The sequence below is a fragment of the Malania oleifera genome, chromosome 5 (genome assembly GCF_029873635.1).
Source record: "Malania oleifera isolate guangnan ecotype guangnan chromosome 5, ASM2987363v1, whole genome shotgun sequence".
In the NCBI taxonomy this organism is placed as follows: Eukaryota; Viridiplantae; Streptophyta; class Magnoliopsida; order Santalales; family Ximeniaceae; genus Malania; species Malania oleifera.
The window spans coordinates 8,953,085-8,974,258 of NC_080421.1; the positions used below are offsets into that span (position 1 = coordinate 8,953,085).

The following is a 21,174-nucleotide window of genomic DNA, read 5'->3' on the forward strand; positions in this document are numbered from 1 at the left end:
ATAAACACAAATAACGATGTTTGTAAAATTTGGAGATCATACGTCGAAATCCTCGTTTTTACCAAAAACCGTAAAATCATCAAACCGACATTTCTACTTAGTAAAATTTCACAAATAAGTAGTTAAATTATACATAATAATGTAAACTAACTTTTTAGCAATTTAGTTTTCTAAAATAACTGTTGTAATCAAATTCCCCTTACCTTATACTCGAAATGAAACTTTGTACGAAAACGGTCCAAAACGACAACCCGAGATCCCAAAAACCTAAAACCATAGAACATAACCTTACTATGTTTTCTACTGCTATCCAAATATCCAATCAAAATTAGGATCAGATTCCTACCTCGATTCTTGGGAAAACCCGAAACTCTCCGAAATGACGATCCGATCCACTAAAAGTGTAGAGTTTCCTCTTCTGATCCACGCAGTACCCTCCGTTTTTGGAAACGGACGACGAATGACGAAGGATCTTAGAGAGAGAGAGAGAGAGAGAGAGAGAGAGAGAGAGAGAGAGAGAGAGAGAGAATGAGAGAGAGAGAGAATAAGAGAATTTATAGAATAAAACCTAACTTAGCCCTTAAGTAATCTAAATAAATATCTCCTCCACGATATTTATATATAAATATCTCAAAATATCTCTTTTCAAAATATCTTCTCCAAAATATCTCTTTATTTATTTTTTTATTTTATGTTTATTTATTATTTATTATTATTATTATTATTATTATTTATTTTATATTTTTTTAATTTTATTTATTTATTTTATTTTTTTTTCTCGGGGTCGGGTTACTACACTTTGGGCAAATCATCTCAACTTTTTAAAGAAGCATTCATCGACATATCTTGCAAGCAATCTGTGGTGATTGAGGTTTGATCAATAAGTGATTTATTCGTGGATTCTATAGATATATCAAAGGTTTTTCATCTCTCAAACTATTATATCTAATATTTTCATTGAGAAGAAAATCCTTATTTTATAACATAAAAAGTTTATTTGAGAAAAGTTTTTGCTAAAGTTTGAATCTTTGCAAATTTCAAGCTTATATTTTACACAAAGATTTCATCTTATAATATTATTGCAAAAACTTTTGATAAGCAAATCTTAAGGATTTTAAAATACATAGCCCTGAGAAATCATTCTGAAAAATACTAACTTGTGTTCAGATCTTTGAAGATATTTTATCATATATATATATATACAAAGATCATATATTTGTTGATACACAAATATCATTGAAAACATCTTACACACTCATGAGCTTCATGTTTTATCATATGAGTATGTACTAAAATATCTATTGTACTCATTAGTTTGATTAGAAGCATTTTGAGTTTTGCAAAAATTATAATTTGTATATTATATTCACGGTTAGGATTGTGAATCAGAGTTGAGGAGAAAGTTACGCCTCTTGTAAGCAGCAGGTTATAAAGGAAATTCTGTCCTAATTAAATGAGCAAATTTTTAGTGGAATCCTTGAGTGGGTTGCTCAAGGTGAGGACATAGGCTGGGATAGGCCGGACCTCGTAAAAATCGTGTTTGCCTTGTCTCTTCCCTTAACTTTTTAATTTTTGTTTGCATTTAAATTATCTACTGATTGTGTATGAATTGAGCATTTGATAAGGTTGTGAGTAATTGGGCAAAATTGTATGCTTGATTAAGACACGTTAAATTGATTAATTGTGAAACATTAAACTAGTTTGTAAGTAGCTTGCAAGTTTGTAATTGATTGATTTTAAAATTAGAACTTGTAAGACTTAATTTTTTAAAATAACCAAATCACCCCCCTCTTGGGATAACACCGAAATTCACAATGTATGTTGGCTAATCTCATGGCCAATCATCTGTTTTTGAAACAATAGTCACATTTCCATTTTGCAACTTCGTTCGATCTATCGTACTCATCAAGATTGGTGCTAATGGACGGAGGCTTGGGGCAGCTACAATCATTGGCTTGAGTTGTTTAAGTAGGCGATCCGCCTTCTCTGTGATTGGGGAAGGATATGTGCTACATTTTTATAGGCAACTTGAATTTTTGATTCATTTCATGACGGACTCCATCATTTGTTTGAAGCCTATTCAAAGGTCACTAAACATAGACCTCAATATAGTTGTTGTTTCTTGAGCAAGGAGCAGGAATGTGTTTTAGTTGTCCTCAAACATCTATTGCCAAATGGTCCAAAGTCGCTATAAAGGGCACTATTGAGGGGCATTTCCCTCATACTATTCAACCGCATTGTACCCTCTCTTAGCTATACAAGGATTGGATAAAAGCTTCAATGTTGAATGCTTCAAGTCCCATAAGGGTCAACCCTCTTTCGATCAAATGAGTTTGTTAATCTTCACATTAATGGAAGCTCCATTGATAATTCAAGAGCGTAAGTCTACAGAAACTCAAAATAAATCACTTCAATAAATGAATTGTACGATTTACATTTTGTTTTGGTTGTGCAACCAATGTGTCAAAAAGCTTCAAGAAATTTATAATGAATTTGTTTAATTGACTTTGAAAATAAGGTTTTAATAGATGGTTTAAGATCAGACTCCTAAAAAATATAATTAGCATTCAAATAATTGAAAGAGAAGATTAGATCACCCTAATTTAGCTCTAATTTTATATATAAAATCCTTACAATCCTTATTCAAAGGCACTAAAATAATGTGTTTATGATAACCAAAATGAATATAAAATAAGAGCCTCATGCGGCCTAATTATTTTTTTTCTCAAGAATTTATAATAATTGGCATATGCCATATTAGATTTGCAAGGACTTAGTGTGTTTCCTCATTATTCCCTTTGTGCAAAAAAACAAAAAAATCATTTGAAATTGACTCCTTGTTTCAAGTTGACCAAAGGGGCGTTGCATTGCCTGGCCCTGCCCCAGTTTAATCTTTCGAGTCTTTCTTCGACCCAAAGAAGGAAAAAAGAAAAGTCATGCCGGTGAACCACCGGCCGAATAGGTCACTGCCCGGACGAAAATGGGCATGTTGGTAAAATAAACACAGCCACAAGGGCATTTCAGTAAATAAACATAAATTTATATTCTCTCCACTACAAATACCAGAGACACGCCTTGGCGGCACTCCGCGTCTGCCGTGTTTTTGGATTTTTGTGCTCTCTCTCTCTCTCTCTCTCCCTCTCTGTGTTCGGGACTTTAGGGAGAGAGCGGTTTTCCGCTGCTTGTTTCTCACTCTACCACTGCCGTTCGCCTCCCCAAATGTGGAGTTTCAAACCCTAAAATCTCCATCTCTCTGCCAGTCCTTCTCGATCGCCTCAGCCATTTGCTCCCGCTACTCGTGCGGAGCAAGAATCACTCCTCACTTCGCCTGCAATCCATTGAAGATTTGGTCCACTTCGCGCCTGATTCTGCAATCTGTACCTTCTTGTTCTTTTTCTGCGTTTGTATTCTATGGTCTCGGTTTAATTTTCAGTTCTGCATGTGAATGCGCGACTGTCTGTGTGTGTTTTGGGGGGCGGGGGTTTTGGGGGTATTGGGAATGCTCGGTTTTACAAGCTTAAAGTAGGAGATTGGTTATATTATTACGCAAATGTTCAATGATTCGTGCTTGCTTCTGTCATCAGTGTGCGATTTTTAGTGTTCTATCTTCTTCACTGTGAGTGACGGTCCTATAATTTTCTGTATTGGGTTGCGACTAGGGATGCCTGCTTGGCTGCTTATAGTCTGTAATTGGATGTAATTCTTTTTTTTTTTTTTTGACTTTCAGGTTCAACTTCGTCTCTCCAAAAGCAGGTTGTGCATTCTTGGTTTTGAGTCATCATCTGTTAGTTTTAGGGCTCTGTATTCAACTATGGGTGGTGACGCTGGCGCGAGTCTTCTCAATGGCAATGGTAGTTCCCAACCTGATGTGCAGAGGACGTACCAAGTCGTCGTGGCTGCGGCTCAAAATATGGGTATTGGTAAGGATGGAAAATTACCCTGGAGATTGCCTTCTGACATGAAATTTTTCAAGGATATTACTGTGACTACGTCTGATCCTGTGAAAAAGAATGCAGTCATAATGGGTAGAAAAACATGGGAGAGCATTCCCCTTAAGGATCGGCCTCTAGCTGGTCGCCTCAATGTCGTGCTAACCCGTTCTGGGAGTTTTGATATTGCAACTGCAGAGAATGTTGTAATATGTGGAAGCATGACTTCTGCTTTAGAGTTATTAGCAGCATCTCCTTATTCCCTGTCAATTGAAAAAGTGTTTGTTATAGGAGGTGGCCAGATATTAAGGTTCGCGCTTTGTTTTTCATGGCTCTTATATGTAGTCTTTCTCTCATACCTTGTTTCTTTCTTTTGATTGATCATCTTTGCACTGCAGTGAATATCTCAACGCACCTGGATGTGATGCTATCCACATTACTGAAATTGAGATAGACATTGAATGCGACGCTTTCATCCCTGCTATCGATTGCTCTGTTTTTCAGCCGTGGTACTCGTCCTTTCCGGCTGTGGAAAACAATATTCGATATTCCTTCAATACGTTTGTTCGTGTGAGGAGTTCCGGAGTTGAACCCGCAAGACAGGACAATGGTTTGATAGTTGATACTAAGTCAGATTCTCTGAAGCTTGAGGTAAAGAACTTCTCTTTCCTGCCTAAGATGATTTTTGAGAGACATGAGGAGTACCTGTATCTGGATTTGGTTCAAGACATCATCTCAAACGGTGCTCTGAAGGATGACAGAACAGGCACTGGTACGCTCTCCAAATTTGGTTGCCAGGTAATGCTACTCTCAGATTATTTAGTCCTATCCTCTATCTAAAGGGGATAATTTCATTTTATTCCGTTGATGATCTCTCGTATCAGGTACTGATATACTGATATTTGTTGTTCTTTGCATTTTTATCCACAGATGCGATTCAATCTGCGCAAAACTTTTCCTCTTTTTACAACTAAGGCATGTATTAATGTAATGACATATTTATTTGCTAAATGCAATATATAATTAAATCAAATTTATGATGTCTTCTTGTGAATAATTTCTTTGAGCTTTAGCTTTTTGATGGACTAATGATGTAGTCCTTCCATGAGGTCAATAATTTATAAACATGGTATATTTTTAAATAATCTCAGATTATTTGGTTCTGTAGAAAGTATTTTGGCGAGGAGTAGTTGAAGAACTTTTGTGGTTCATCAGTGGTTCAACAAATGCTAAGGTAATAGTGTCTTGATTTAACCTTTTGGGACTTTGTACTTCAATTTCCATTTCCCTGCTCTTAGAGTATATTGAATTAGAATGGTGCCTGTTGATATTGTAGTTTGTTGACTAGTTTGGCTCATATAAATCTGTGAGAGACAGACTTTAGCCTGTTTGGCTCTCCTCTGTTTGGCTCATATAGCCTGTTGATATTTCCCTGCTCTTATTTAGGACTTATGCTCATACTATGAGATGCTCACGATGCACAAATATCATTCTCTGAGATTCTTAGACAAATTTTACATGCCTTGTATGCTTGTGCAGGGCTCCCATTGGGCTAGCCTTCACTGACTTGAAAATTCCAATCTCAAATGGGTCCAACAACAACAGGGCCATGCCTGAATTATTAAAATACTTTTAAGATGTCTATTGAAGGTGTCAATGACATAATCCTATGAAGAGATTGTTTTTCAGAGTCTCGGAAAGTTGAAAGAGACTAGAAGTTTTACATTCTTAGATGTTTGGACCCTTTATAAAAAACTTATTTGATAAATGATCAAAGGGAAATTGCGATACAAAAGAGAAGCCTCTATATTTGCATCTTTTATTCCCTATCAAGTGTATTTAAAATGAGGTAATCAAATTACTAATTGTTTGTGGATCTCCGAGTTTAAACAAGAGGATAAGGTTTATTGATACTAAATGAATTCAATCAATAGGATGTGTTCACAATTGAAATGCGGTTGACTAAATACGTCCATTAAATGTGGTTATTCTGATTTCTTTACGTATGGATCAAATGGTTATAATGCGAGCATCCTGAAGTTTATTGTTATTTGATATTATTTAATGTCTATGAAGCATGGTCATGGACACAGATTTCGAACACGATGTGTCAAACACTTTGACACAATATTAAAAGAACAAGATACGACACAGCAAGGACACATATTTATATTATATTTTTTAAATATATAATTATGTTAGTAGAAGGTTTTTTTATCCAATTGTGACCCATTTAGGGGAAAAAAGAAATTCAAACATTAAGATAATTATAGGAATAGTTTGAATTTTGAACTTGGAAGACAATAACTTGGTAAATGTTTCCTTTATTTTAATCATAATTTCAAATTTCAAATTTCAAATTTAGTATTTTGATAAATTGATGAGAATATTACTTGATAAGTATCATCTATTCTAAAAAGATATTTCTTAAAATTTGAAACTTTGATATTATTTCAACTTAATCCTTTCCTTCCCATTTTGATATTTTATTATTTAATACCCAAAAGTGTAGGATACTTCCATTTGCTGTGTCCAACACATTTCTGATGTTTTTGAAAAACTAAAAAGTGACTGGACAAGTCTCTCCCATGTCCAATGAATGTTGGGACTGTGTCAGAGCTGTAGCTATGTCTGACACATGTCCAACAGACATTTATTCCTGGTTGGAGTATCAGTGTTTTACGGTTTACAGTATCTTGTGTAAGCATTGAACTAATTTGACCTTACCTAGTTTGAGAATGATGGAACTTTTCCCTCCATATTCTATAATAAGTTTTCAGTGAAAAACAGTTTATATTGATTTATGGTGGATGCTGCTAAATATCTAGATTTCGAACTGCAGGGAAAATTCATTAGATTTTGTTTAACAATGTGGGATCTGTTTATTTAGTAGCCTTTGCCGGGTAATTTAGGATGTTTAAAGAAATGCAAGTACTATTTTAAAAAAATAATATGATTCCCTTTAGTTGTAGCTCCATTCATTTTATTGGTGCTGAGTTCTTTTCTTATATATGCATTGTTGCTCACAATTATTGATAAGCCAAAGGAGGGGGGTAATGCTTTCATTTTCATGAGGTGCCAAATGCCCCTCTGTAGGTTCCCTTATGCATTTGGTATTATATTTAAATATGGATAGTACTTCATTTAATAATGTTGATATTGTTAACAGGTCCTTCAGGAAAAGGGCATTCATATCTGGGATGGCAATGCATCTAGAGACTTTCTTGATAGGCAAGTAGCTGAACATTATTTTTTTTGGGTTTTAAAATGCTACTTTTTATACTATTTAAATTGAGACATGTATGGTTCCTTGTTCAGTATTGGTTTGGCAGATAGGGAAGAGGGTGATTTGGGTCCCATATATGGGTTCCAGTGGAGACACTTTGGTGCTAGGTTGGTGATTCTTTCTTTAAACAGCTAGATTCAGTTTTAATGAAGGACCTTTGCTTGAATTATTACTTACTCATCTTGCATTTGCACAGGTATACTGACATGCATGCTGACTATAGTGGCCAAGGATTTGATCAGTTGTTGGATGTTATTGACAAGATTAAAAATAAACCCAATGATCGGAGGATTATACTGTCAGCTTGGAATCCTTCTGATCTCAAATTGATGGCACTTCCACCTTGCCACATGTTTGCTCAGGTTTTTCAAAGAAGCTTTTTGTTTCTTTCGTCATTTCTTCCTTTCAAAGCATTGTTAATTTCTTTTTTTCATTTTTTTGCAGTTTTATGTGGCCAATGGGGAGTTATCTTGTCAAATGTATCAGCGCTCTGCTGACATGGGTCTTGGTGTACCATTTAACGTCGCATCTTATGCTCTTTTGACATGCATGATAGCCCATGTTTGTGGTATGCTGTTCTCCCAAAACCAAATCAACCAATAGTCAATTGTGTGCACATGTAAATCTGTTGGAATGTCAATATTTTTAGATGGGTTTGGACAAATTGTTAATTGAATAGTGTTCTTTAATACTGTATTCTGTGGTATTTTATTTGGGTTTGTGAGGATCAAGGTGCAGATGTCGCCATATGCACCCGATGGTTCATTCTGTGGGCAAGGACACTATATGTGCTAAAAAGCTTACTATAGCAAATAACTGGTTTAGTATTATTTCCGTGAATATGGCATTAAAAAATTTGTACAAAAGTAACAAGGACGATATAGTATCAAATCATTGATTTCCTGTGTCCAACTTCTTTGCTATATGCTGACTAGTCTTGGTGGCCTTGATCATCACTAATCATATTTTATGTTGTACAGATCTTGTTCCAGGTGATTTTATCCATGTGATTGGGGATGCTCATGTTTATCGTACACATGTTGTGCCTCTAAAGGAGCAGCTTCTGAATCTGCCAAAACCTTTCCCTGTAAGTCCTATGGTAGCAACATAATTTATGTTGAATTTAACTTCCAACTCCAGTGCAAATATATTGATAATTTGGAAGGAGCAAAGTTTTTTTTTTCTTTTCACATTCCCCAGTTTTCTGAACCTTGAACCCATATTTTTAATGCAGATTTTGAAGATTAATGCTGAAAAGAAGAATATAGATTCATTTGTGGCATCCGATTTTAAACTCATAGGTTATGATCCTCACCAGAAAATAGAAATGAAAATGGCGGTGTAGAGTTCCACTGTGTTAACATAAAGAAAACTTGGATCTGTTCCTCTTTTTCAGGCAATCTCTGCCCTTAATTCTGAGGCGAGTATTTGACTCTCCAGATTTTTTCACCTGAGATATCTTTCATAATTTGAAAATTCATTTACATGACTAGTATCTTCATTAGCTTAGATAAAGTTATTCAGTATGTATTTAAGAGCATATGCTTGGGGCTGTGCGTGTGGATATGACTAGTAACTTACCCTAGCCATGTAAATGGACCAACCATGCTGGCTAGTTGACCTTGTTCAGGCTTGGTTCAATGCAACTGTAAGAGTTTTCAACTGTGTTCAGCTTGAACTTTGTTCTTGGAAGTTTTCAAGGTTGGACTCAGCTTCTCGGATCAACTTGGATACCAATGCTCTCGTTGATGTAAGATGGGAAGCTGGCCATTGGATGGATTTATTTGACCCTATTTGGAGGCTGATTCCGAAGAATAGATCAAGGGCTTGTTGGGTCCTAAAATCAAAAGTATTATGTTTAGTTATTTAGTAGGCTTATATTTGTGTGGAGGGTTTATTTGTGATTAGTACGTCTAATGGATCTTTTTTTATTTATTTGGGGTTTTGTTTGTAATTTTCTTATCTGTCTTTTGTTAGACAACCTCTTACCTAAAAGCTCAAGCTGTTAGTTTGTGGGCCAACAATATATATCATACTTTAACACCCCCCCTGCACATGCAACCCTATAGGCTATAAGATGTGGAGAGATAAACACATGATAAATAACATCCATTATTGGGAATATAATAATTTTTAAACATCATGCGATAAACGTGGTTAGTGAGACTGGAACCCAGGATCTCCTGGCAACGAATTGTGGTACCATGTTAGAGAACCACTTTACCTTTAAGATTGAGCTATTAGGTTGTGGGCTAATAATGTAATCACCTTTAGCATCTTTCAGACAAACTAGCTGTAGGCACGCACTTTGTTTGTGCTCCGCTGCTTCTTTTTTAAATTTATATTTATTTTTTTGGAAGTAATTGTAGAAAAAATGAATAGGAGTTGAAGGGTATATACATTTTAGAAGGGCAGTTATGATTATTTATGAGGGTATTTAGGGATAGTTATGGGTGGTTATAAGGGTGTTTTGGGATGTTTAAAAACCAAGCTGTGATAGGAGAGTTCCCTTTCTTATAGTAGAGATACAAACTAGTTTGTTGTATCCCTTCATTTATCTTCTTCTTCTATCCCTCCCTTTTTTCTTTCTTCATCACTCATCTTCTAAAACAGGAACTTCGAAGGTGGATGTCTGTTCTAATTTTAACACAGAATTGCTTCACCTTTAGAGTCTTATATTAGTGCCCAAAGACAATGCTTTCTTATATTTTTAAAATGAAAGCCTTCTTTAGAAACGAAATGAATAGATCAAGCTTTACTAAGCAACTGAGTTTAGAATTTATGTTCATGTTTGGAATCTTTTGATTGGTATCTTTAATCAAGTTGAGAGTTCTTAAGTGGTTCATGATGTAGGATGGGTAAGGGTGGGCTAGTTTTACGGTTCCAACCCTCACACAAGCACATACACTCAAGACACTTTGATTTAAGAACTCAATTAACTAAACATAACACAATAAATCAAGCTTCATTTCACATGTTGAATTTTTAAACGGTGTATGATGCTGTTCAGATATAAGTTTCAAGAGTTCTATCACAAAGGAATCAAGTTATATGCAACAAATATGTTATTCAAAATTTCAAGAATTTATGCTTTATCGTTAGCAAGTAATATTTCCACAATTGATTTTAAACTAGCAAGTATCAATATTGAAGTCAATGGATTCGAATGTGGTATTCAAGTATGGAATTTTAGGCTTTCAAGCAAAGGCTTCAATATAAGCAAAGGTTTACAATATATAGCAAGGATTCAAATATAAGTACTGAAATTACCAAGAGAATTGTTTGGATGACTTGATGTTGTTCAACACTAGTCTTAGACCAAGCCAGAAAGTTCCTTGGAACAAGCTTTGAAACACCGAGACGAACGCAGCAATGTAATGGAGGGGAAGTGGCCGTGGGGGGGGGGGGTTTATTTTGGTGTGGCCGTGTGGATGCGCTGGAGGATAGTTAGAACTCGTCTGAAGTTCTTCGTGCACACTTTGAAATTTGGATATGTATGCAGCAAATGAAATGATGGATTGGTGGCCTTGGGGTGTAACTTGGTGATGGCCATGTGGGTGATGGAGGGAAGTCGTGAAGGTGGGATAGGGATGGAGTCGCTTGATAGAATAGTGGTTTCTCACCATCTGATCTCCGGGGAGAACGACGTAGCCTCTCACTACACAATCACAAGGATTAGACAAAGCTTAATAAGCTTCAACAAAGGAATTTCCTTTCAATATCAATACTTTTCTCTCTACATAGTTCTTACAATGAAGGGGTATATATATAGCTAGCATGGGGGGACAAAGACATTAAACAACTAACAATTCCCACACAAGCATGAGAGACACAAGTAATAAAGATACCAACTTACTAGAGACATTAATTACTCTTACAAGTTACTAACAAAATAAATGCTCCAACTTTCTAGACACAACAAATACTAAGCAAAACTTACTAACACTCCAACTCACTAGACATACTCACACAATTTCCTTACATACACATGCAAGCAAGTTGTCTTGCATGTTTACAAATTAAATACAAACAAAAGTCAAAGGGAGGCCCAATTTGTGTGGGCTCTCGATGGAGCTGTGTGGTGCCCACAAGATAGTGTGGGGCCCACATGGGTCTTGAGCTTGTACTTGCTTCGGCATCTCTAGTTGCGTCTTTCTTAGACTAGAAAGTCTTCAAAACAAGTCTTCAAATAATCCACTCAAAATCTACAAACAATTATGAACTGATGTGGACATCGAGAGGTCGTCCACGTGTCATCATGTCAACAAAGGAAATGTGGACATTGGGAGGCTGTCCACGTGTCACAATATCTGAAAATGACATATGTAGGGCATGCTGATCCCCATTAGTTTGGTTCCTTCAGTTCTACTTGTAGATTTTTGCATTACGTAGAGGAGAGTAGCATGTGTATATGTATGTATACATTGTTTTGGTTAATACGAACCAACCCCCCAGACAAAGCAAGAGAAGACTTTATGAGAAAGGCATGAAGGGTGCTTTTGTTTGATGGGCTACGAGTGGCTGGGCATGGCTAAGACACTCGTAGCCCATGTTTGGTGCAACAAAAAGTAGAGGAGTGTGTAAATTTTGGTTTGAATGCCCTTTCCATAGGGTTAGCTTTCATTATATAGAAGAGATTTACATAGTTGTTGCCATAGATTTACATTGTTGCAGGCATATTTTCAAGCAGGTTTTCAGCACCTAAATGTTGGCAGGTTTTCAGGAACATGCTGCCAGGTTTGCAGCATTATTTATAGTTGCTATATACAATATAAATATAAACAAAAATATTTTAACTAAGCTATTTACATCCTAAATTATCTCTGTTAACGTCCCCCCTCAAATTGATGTGGGTAGATCAAGAAGCATCAATTTGTCAACCAAGGACTGATGCTGGTGCCGAGATAGAGCTTTAGTGAAAATGTTTGTAGTTTGATGTTCGTTGGAAATGTGAGGAAGAGTAATCACTCGTTTGTCAAAGGATTCACGTATGGAATGACAATCGACTTCGATATGTTTCGTACGCTCATGGAAAACAAGATTAGCGGCTATTTGAATAGCACTAGTATTATCAGCATGAAGAGGAGTGGGATGAAGTTGAGAAAACCCAAGTTCACTTAGTAACCCGCGAAGCCATGTTATCTCAGAGCATGTAGAAGATATAGCACGATACTACTCAGTGGAGGACTTGGAAACTCTATCTTGCTTCTTACTATTCCAAGAAATGAGTGCATTGCCTAAGAACATGCACTAGCCAGTAACAGAGCGACGAGTATCCACACATCCGGCCCAATCAACATCACTATACCCCACCAACTGTAAGGAAGATTCCTTAGGAAATAACAACCCATGTGTAGTGGTGCCCTTTAGATATTGGATAATGTGGCGGACAACGGCTAAATGAAGATGTCGGGGAGCCTGCATAAATTGACTAACTTGTAGCACGACAAAAGAAATGTTAGGACGAGTAATGGTTAAGTAGTTCAAACTCCCAACAAGCTGTCGATACAAGGATGGAACTGTGATGGGGATTAGCATGCCCTACCTATGTCATTTTTAGGTGTTGTGACACGTGGACGGCCTCTCGATATTCACATTTCCTTTGGCGACATGATGACACGTAGATGACCTCTCGATATCCACATTGGTTTATAATTGTTTGTAGATTTTGAATGGATCATTTGAAGACTTGTTTTAAAGACTTTTCAGTGTGGGAAAGACCCAAGTAGAGATGCCGAAGCAAGCCTGAGTTCAAGACCCATGTGGACCCCACACGGTCTTGTGGGCCTCACACGACTCCATTGGGCTCACACAAATTGGGCCTCCTTTTTACATTTTTTGTATTTAATTTTTAAATATGCAAGACAACTTGCTTGCATGTGTTTGTCCTTAGTAAGTTGTGTGTTAGTAAGTTGTGTTTAGTATTTAATATGTTTTGTAAGTTGGAGAGTTGTAAGTTGTGTGAGTATTTATTATGTCTTGTAAGTTGATGTCTTTATTATTTGTCTCCTATGCTTGTATGAGAATTGTTAGTTGTTTAATGTTTTTGTCCCCCCATGCTAGCTAAGCTTATTAATGCTTTGTCCCCCCATGTTAGCTGTATATATCCCTTCATTGTAAGAACAAAAGCTATGTTTGTATATTGATATTGAAAGAAAATTCCTTTATTGAAGCTTGTTAGCTTTGTCCAATCATTTCGATTGTGTAGTGAGAGACTACGTCATTCTCTCCAGAGATCAGGTGGTGAGAGGTTACTAACCTACCTAGCAACTCCATCTCCATATCTTGCCTCCCTCACTCTCACGGCCACCACCAAAGTTACATCCACACGACCAACACTTTCATATTACCACACAGATACCATCAATCCTTTGCATTGTTGCGTTCAATTGGTATCTCACAAGCTTGATCTAAGGATCTACGGTGTGATCTAGCTGCGTGTTGAGCAACGTCTAGCATCCATTGAAACTCTTGGTAAATTATTTTCTGTTTGAACCTTTACTAAATCTTGTTAAAGCCCTATCTTCAATTTTCGAAATTTTATATTTGATAAGCCTTTGCATCCATAGACTTCAATATTTTTGCTTGCTAGCTTGAAATCAATTGTGGAATATTGCTGTGCTAAACTTAGAATTTTATTCTTGAAATAGTGAAATAACATCCTTGCGGCATCTAACTTGATACCTTTGTGAAAGACCCAATTGGGATTAAATTTTGGACAGCATCATACACCTTTTCAAAATTTCCCAACATGTGAAATTTCCTCTGTTTATGTTTGTTAATCTAATTCTTAATTTAAAGTGTTTCAAATGTATGTGCTTGTGAGGGTTGAACCGTAGGACATAGGCCACCCTTTACCACCCTACATCAATCTGATAGAAGCTTGCCTTCCTCCTGATGAAGCCTAAGATTTACCTCCAAATGGAATACGAATAGAGGTGTACCTGATTGGAGTCCAGCAAATGAAATCACTTCCTGCAAGTATTTGTGCTGGTGTTACAACATACCAGTTGGAGTAAGCTGCACCTCAATGCCAAGAAAGTACTATAGGGGACCAAGATCTTTCATGTGAAAAGAGGCCTTGAGATGCTGTTGTAATTGCTTAACCAATGCAGTATCAAAGCCAATAATTACAATGTCATCAACATATACTAGAAGCAATACAATTCCTCTAGAAGTCTTGTGAAGAAAAAGAGAGGAATCAAACTGACTTAGAGTAAACTGAAAATCAAGTAGAGTAGAGTGAAATTTATCAAACCATGCAGGCGGAGCTTGTTTCAGTTGATACAAGGATCGGCATAGCTGACAAACCTTTGAGGAAAGTGTAGCAAACATGCTGGGAGGTGGAGACATTCTTCACATCCATCTACTAGAGAGACCACCCTTGCGACGCAACAAGTGCCAAGATAGTCCGCACAGTAGTCATTTGGCAATAGGTGCAAAGGTCTCTTCATAATCAATACCATACTCGTGCCGGTTCCCAAGAGCCACGAGACAGGCCTTATATCTATCCAGTGACCCATCAGATCGAAATTTGACCGAGTACTCCCATTTACAACCAGTAAGTTTGACACCAGAGGGACAAGTTACAAGGTCCCCAGTGTGATTATCTCGAAGAGCTTGGATTTCTTCTTGCATGGCTTGTTGCCAACATGCTTGGTTGGCTACTTGGGTATATGAGTGAGGAACAAAAATAGTTTCGAGAGTGGCAGTAAGCGAGGTATGAGGAAAACCATACCCATTTGGTGGGAGTGTGACCCGAGTGGAGCGTCGAGGAACCACAAAATTAGATGACGGATTAGTGTTTGGAAGGGGCGTTGAAGGAGGAGGACGTCAATGATATACCACGCTTGGTTTAAATTGCTCAATAGAAGAAGACACATCATCAAAAGCAGGAACAAGAGTAATAGGAGTCTTAGAAATAACCTAAGACTGAAAGAAATAGAAAATCACATTTCGGGAGATCCAGAATTTATTTGCATGAGCATCATAACAAACAAATCCTTTCTGAGTAGGACTATATCCCATAAAGGCACACATGACAGACTGGGCAGCAAGCGTGTGACGCTCCACAGGTGGAAGATGAACAAAACAGACACACCCAAAAGTATGAAGTGTTTGATACTCAAGAGATATGCCAAATAATCGAAAATAGGGAGAATCATAATTTAGAGTGACATTGGGCAAACGATTGATCAAATAGACAACATTAGATAAAACTTCTACCCATAACTTAGAAGATATAGAAGATTCAATCAACAAAGTACGAGCGACATCTAAGAGATGATGATTCTTACGGTCAATGACTCCATTTTGTTAAGAGGTATAAGGACAAGAACGCTGGGAAATGATCCCTTTTTTGTTAAAGAAAATTCTGAAAAGGATGATATATGTACTCCCCCCCCCCCCCCCCCGAGTTAGAGCATAAAGTTTTGATGCAAGTACTGAGCTGTGTCTTGACAAACGCAACAAATTTTTGAAAGACAGAAAACATGTCAACTTTGGAGCGGAGAAAATATATCCAAGTGAAACGACTATAATCATCAATAAACGTCACAAAATAACGAAATTGGTGATGAAAAGTAACAGGATTCGCACCCCAAACATCAGTATGCACAAATCTCAAAGCAATTAGAAGCACGACTACCATGTGCAGGGAAAGGTAAAGTTTTACTTTTACCAAGACAAGTAGCACATTCAAAAGATACAGGAGAAGAAGAAAAGGAATCTTTGTTGCCCAAAAAACCATGTTTCATTAGATGAGCCAAGGCAACAGAATTAGGATGACCTAATTTCTTATGCCAAACTTCATTATTATTGGTAGTAGTTGTACAAGCAAGAGAAACAACATTAGGAATAGAAAACTGTAAATGAAATAAATGTCCCACTTTAGGCCCCTTCGCAAGCATCGTCCTTGACATCTGATCTTACACAAGACAACCACCACGAGAAAAATGAACATCATAGTTATTATCTACCAATTGTCCAATAGAAAGCAAATTGGTAGACAATATAGGAGACAACCAACAACAGTAATTGGAAGAGTACTACCATAAGCAATTTGAATATTTTGCGTGCCTTTATACTTATGAACATCATGGAGACCCGTCATATTACCAGTCATATGATTAGAAGCGCTCGAATCAACAATCCAAGAAGTTGACTTAGTAGTCGTACCTTGTAGGCCTAAGGCCGTAAAAGCAGACCCAATCATTTGTTTGGATCATTGCTGGTGTGAGAACAGATAAATTAGTGCTTACAGTGGGTGGCGCAGAAGAAGAAGAAGAGGATTGAAAAGCAGCCTGAAAAGCTTGGGATTGGTGATGTTGAGGCCGCACTCGGCATTCTTTGATGAAATGACTTACTTTCTTGCAGTAGTTACAAACTTTTTTAGGACAGTTACGAGCAATATGACCAAACTCCTTGCAACTGAAACACTGCAACTTGTTCCTCCCTTTTCCTTGTGCTACATATGCTACATTCACAACCTCAGAAAATACCTTCTTAGAATTCATACCTATTTGAGTGGATAACCGCTGTTCTTCACGCAACAAATCTCCCAAACAAATATCCGAAGAAGGAACCGGATTACGGTTCAATAAATTGGCGTGAACAAGCTCAAATTCAGGTCAAAGTTTCATCAAAAACTGATCGCATTGACTCTCAGTATGAACCACTTGAAGTTCAGCAAGTGTCGTAGGGGGTAACTTAGAATATTCAATAGAAGAATATTTGTTCCAAAGATTAATAAAATCCGAAAAAAAATTGTTCTATAGGTAAATTACCTTGACTGTTATTACTAATTTTTGACTCTAATTGGAACTTCTGAGCACTGTGAGCTTGGTGGTAAATACGGTGGAGATAATCCCACATAGCTTGAGCCGTAGTAAAACATCGAAGATTGGTCACAAGGTGAGACTCAATTGTCCCCAACAGCCAAGAGATTATCTTAGCATTCTTGACCTCCCATTGTGCAAATTCCTTTTCATCATCGGGAACTTGAGCAGAACTATCAATTTGATTTGATAGTTCGTTTGCTTTCAAGAACATTTTAAATTGGAATTCTCACGTTGGGAAATTCTTTCCAGTAAATCGAACAATAGTCTTTTCAACAAACATGATGAAAGGCACGAAGAAAAAAAATAAGTCCAAGCAGTCAACCAAACAAACGGCAAGCCTGCCCTGTGTATGTAAAATGACACAGCAGAGGAAGAGACACAGCACCTTCGTCGATCACACCAAGAGGAGTCGAAGCTGCTGACCACCACAGAAACTGCTGGCAGCCACAAAGATGCCCAGCCACCACGAAAAAAGACAAAACACCGAGATGAGTAGCCCGCAACCAAGGACACCCCAGAGCCCCCAAGAAAACTCCAAACCACCAACGTGGACACCCCAGAGAAGACCGACTCCCACAAAAAGCAAGATGGAACTTGCTGAAATTGAGAATGATGAAATCAGAAGAGGGGCTCTGATACCATGTCAATTTTGGTCTGAATGCTCTCTCCGTAGGGTTAGCTTTCATTATATAGAAGAGATTACATTGTCGCTGTCATAGATTTACATTGTTGCTGACATATTTTCCGGCAGGTTTTCAGCTCCTAAATGCTGGCAGGTTTTCAGGAACATGCTTCCAGATTTGCAGCATTTTTTACAGCTGCTATATACAATATAAATATAAACTAAAATATTTTAACTAAGCTATTTACATCCTAAATTACCTCTGTTAACAGAGTGGAGCTTAGGCTGAGGCAGAACAAAGGCATAAAAAAGCAGAAAGAAATTTTTTTTTGGCTCATGTCCTTGTTTCTATCCCTTTAGATGGCAGACCAAGATGGGATAATTATCATAACCAATCCAGTTAAGTACCATTTAGTCCAGTTCAGTCTTGCAAAACCTTGGTCTCTGTAACACGCTTCCAAAAGGATATCTAGGTGAGATGGGCATGGCCTTGGTTGATCCCTTCCCTAACAGCTTGGTGGGCTCATTGAGTGATGAGCCACAAAATGAACACTAGCTCCCCTGAAGGTGGAGGAAATATTAACAGGGGAGAGATTAGCCAAAGCATCCTCCTGTATGCTTTTGAAATTCCAATTAACAGGCGAACTTCCGGACTAGGCTTTAGTGACCATTTAGCATCCCCTTCATGTTGATCCTCCTACTGTTTTGGACTACACAGTTTCATTTTAGATTGGAAAATAACGTTATGATGAATCTCTCTTATTAGCGTTTTTAAAAGACGAACAGTTCCAGGTTGCCCTAACCTACAACATCTCCACCCAAGTGCAATCATGGTAAGGCTTGCCTTCTCTGGTATAATATTCTTAAGAATGATAGATTCATTTTCTAATGTTTCCATCTCTTCTTCAATGAAGTTTCTTAGGAGGTTTGGTTATCCCTATTTTTTGAGATGTCTCATGGCAACTCTTTTCTTGCTAATGGTTTTTTGAAGTTTGATGCTATTCTCTGGCTCCTTAATCATCACAACTAAATCTTCAATTTCAATCTGTTTTATAGTTCCCTCCAGCACACGAATTGTTTCATTGCAAGTGATCTTTTATCCGCATGGTACAGTCTTACAATTCTTCTTCCTTCATCATTGAAAGTGAGGCCAGTGCTGTTGATGGTTCCCAGTTCCAAGATTGATTAGTAGATTGTTTTAATATGCTCATTTCCAATCCGAGTCTCTCAAAGTTACTGACTCTGGTCTGGATGTTTGTGAATTTCTTCGGCAAGATGTCTTGAGCTCCTCTATGATGACTACTATTTTACCTTGTCTTCACTTTTCCAAGTGTTCAAAAAATATTGCACACCTCTATGTTCAAGTGCAATGAAAAATTTTTGTTCTCTACCATTCCATTCTCCTTCACCCTACATTGTGTTATGTGTGCATTTTTTCTTATCCTATTACTGGCATCACCGCATTACCTGGTAATTCATAGCTTGAAGATTTTTGTGCGGACTCTTGATGTGACATCCTGTGTGCTTCCTTCTCAGCATTTGTAGCGGCACTCTAGAAAATAGAAAGCTCTATAAGTAAAAGAAATTCTTAGTAGGTTGCAGTAATTTTGTTATGTATGAGTTTCTCTCTTAGCTACTTTTTCCACTTTCCAAGCCTCTGAATGGGATATTTACAGAATCTCCATGAATAGGATCAAACCTTATTCCATGGTATTTACATGAGATTCCTCTATACTTATTCTTAAGCAAGTCCCTGAGAGGGCTTAGTTTTTCCATGATTTATGATTCATCATTTGTTTCATTTTTATTTGTTTCAAGAAATACATCGATCAATCCCGATTCTTTCTTTGTTGATTCTTTTCTATGCTATTGAACTCTATATGCAGCAGCAAAGATTTTCCTTTTATTTTTATTTTTAATTTTAGGGAGAAGATATTCGTTTGTTGAAATTTGAGATCTTTCTTTATTTATTCTTTTCTGTGTTATTGAACTCTATAGGCAGTAGCAATGATTTTCCTTAAATTTTTATTTTTAATTTTAGGGAGAGGATAATTCATTTGTTGAAGTTTGCCCTTTCATGAGCAAGGAATGTTGTAATGGTCCAGGGCCCTCCTCTGGTGGGGTATTGTCCGTTTTGGTTCACTGGCCTCACAGGTTTGTCCTATAAAAGACGCCTCACTTAGTTGGAGCTCAAACCCTCCTTATAAGCTCTAGATCTCTCAAATACATATTCGATGTGGGACCATGACAAGTGTCCATACATAGGGCCGGAAGCTCAATACAAAAATCCTTAGCAGCTGCACTGGTACCAATTATCAGATGTGCCATTAAAATCTCTCCGAATGACACTTAAAACACACAAACTGAAACTGTTTCTAAGATTACTTGCCTTTTAAGCAAGATGAAAAGGTTGCAAGGAGGGCTTTTGTACTGGCTGTATTTTTTCTTCTGCTTTTATGTCGTGTTATGTGTGGGTGCTAACTTGGGTTTAATTTCTGGGTCTATGCCTGTGCTTCTAAGTTAACCTGTTCCAATCTATATTGAGAATAATATGACAGTAAAAATGTGAATGCTAGACTAGAGTGCTCGCAGATACATCTTAAAAAGTATTATATTGTCTTCCAAATTATGAACTGTTACTGAAGCAAACTTATATCTTGGTGATGTTTCAGGAACAGCCACAATAGACGGAGGTTTGTGTGGATATAAATACAAATAAAAAGAACTGCTAGTTGGATGAACTTAAAGCCTTATATATATATATGTGGTTAGTAATTGAGAATCCTTTGGTTCCAGAAAGAATGATGGTTCTGAGGTGATTTAGGACACATAAATTTCAATGTTAAGGTTGGTTGGTTGGTTGGTTTGTTTGTGCTCTTATATTATGTGGAGATTTTGCTTTTCTAAATGCTGCAACTCTGCTCTGATAAACTGCAGTTTATTATGTGAGAGTGAGACCACCAAGATTTATTGCTTAATGGCATTGTACTTTTTATTACTTTTAGCTTTAGAGCATGGAGTTCTGTGAAATGAACTTTTGATGGGTTTGGCAATCCAACAAATAACCTAAAGATCCAACTCTTATCCATAATTTTTTTTTTTTTAAATCCAAATTTATTCTTGACATATGTTTGTGGTATTATGGGCCGTGAGCCTCTGGATGGTTGATCAACAAATGGTGGATGGGTCTTATTTTATAGCCTATGCTTATTTGAACTGTCTGAATTACTGATTAAACTAGTGGGGAGGTTAAATATTATATTGCTTGATGGTAACTTTTAATTTTCTTAAAATCGATTTGATCTAATTAGGCACATGAATATGCTACATTTGGTTATTTTTTTCCCCATTACTATTTATTTATAAAATATATTATAAAAAAAAAACGGAAAATTCAAATGGTTAAAATTAAAATTATAATAATTTTGTCTAACATCAAATTATGTTTGTTTTTTAATTTTTAATTATTGAAGAAGTATATAACAATAGAAATCTTGT

At 36.9% G+C, this 21,174-nt stretch overlaps 1 protein-coding gene across 4 annotated transcripts; it reads left to right on the forward strand.

Annotated features, from left to right (window-relative positions):
- Nucleotides 1-3,078: 3,078 nt before the first annotated feature.
- Nucleotides 3,079-20,686, forward strand: LOC131156495 (bifunctional dihydrofolate reductase-thymidylate synthase-like). 4 transcript variants are annotated; one of them, XR_009137011.1, is made up of 12 exons: nt 3,079-3,377; nt 3,728-4,239; nt 4,328-4,727; nt 4,860-4,904; nt 5,098-5,163; nt 7,099-7,160; nt 7,248-7,322; nt 7,412-7,577; nt 7,660-7,783; nt 8,196-8,302; nt 8,450-8,635; nt 20,349-20,686. XR_009137011.1 is itself a non-coding variant. In XM_058110222.1 (11 exons), exons 2-11 carry the CDS (start codon nt 3,812-3,814, stop codon nt 8,558-8,560), a joined length of 1,584 nt encoding a protein of 527 aa, XP_057966205.1. In that variant the 5' UTR covers nt 3,099-3,377; nt 3,728-3,811; the 3' UTR covers nt 8,561-8,701. The 4 variants fall into 4 exon arrangements, 1 of the variants encoding a protein (XP_057966205.1); XR_009137010.1 differs by having other exon boundaries at nt 3,087-3,616; XR_009137012.1 differs by having other exon boundaries at nt 3,094-3,377; nt 20,355-20,686.
- Nucleotides 20,687-21,174: the final 488 nt, after the last annotated feature.

Excerpts from the sequence above, each read along its gene's own strand:
- LOC131156495 (XM_058110222.1), top strand. The coding sequence starts at position 3,812 with ATGGGTGGTGACGCTGGCGCGAGTCTTCTCAATGGCAATGGTAGTTCC. Across the intron at positions 4,905-5,097 it reads TTCCTCTTTTTACAACTAAG|AAAGTATTTTGGCGAGGAGT; the intron begins GCATGTATTAAT and ends TTGGTTCTGTAG. Across the intron at positions 5,164-7,098 it reads GTGGTTCAACAAATGCTAAG|GTCCTTCAGGAAAAGGGCAT; the intron begins GTAATAGTGTCT and ends TATTGTTAACAG.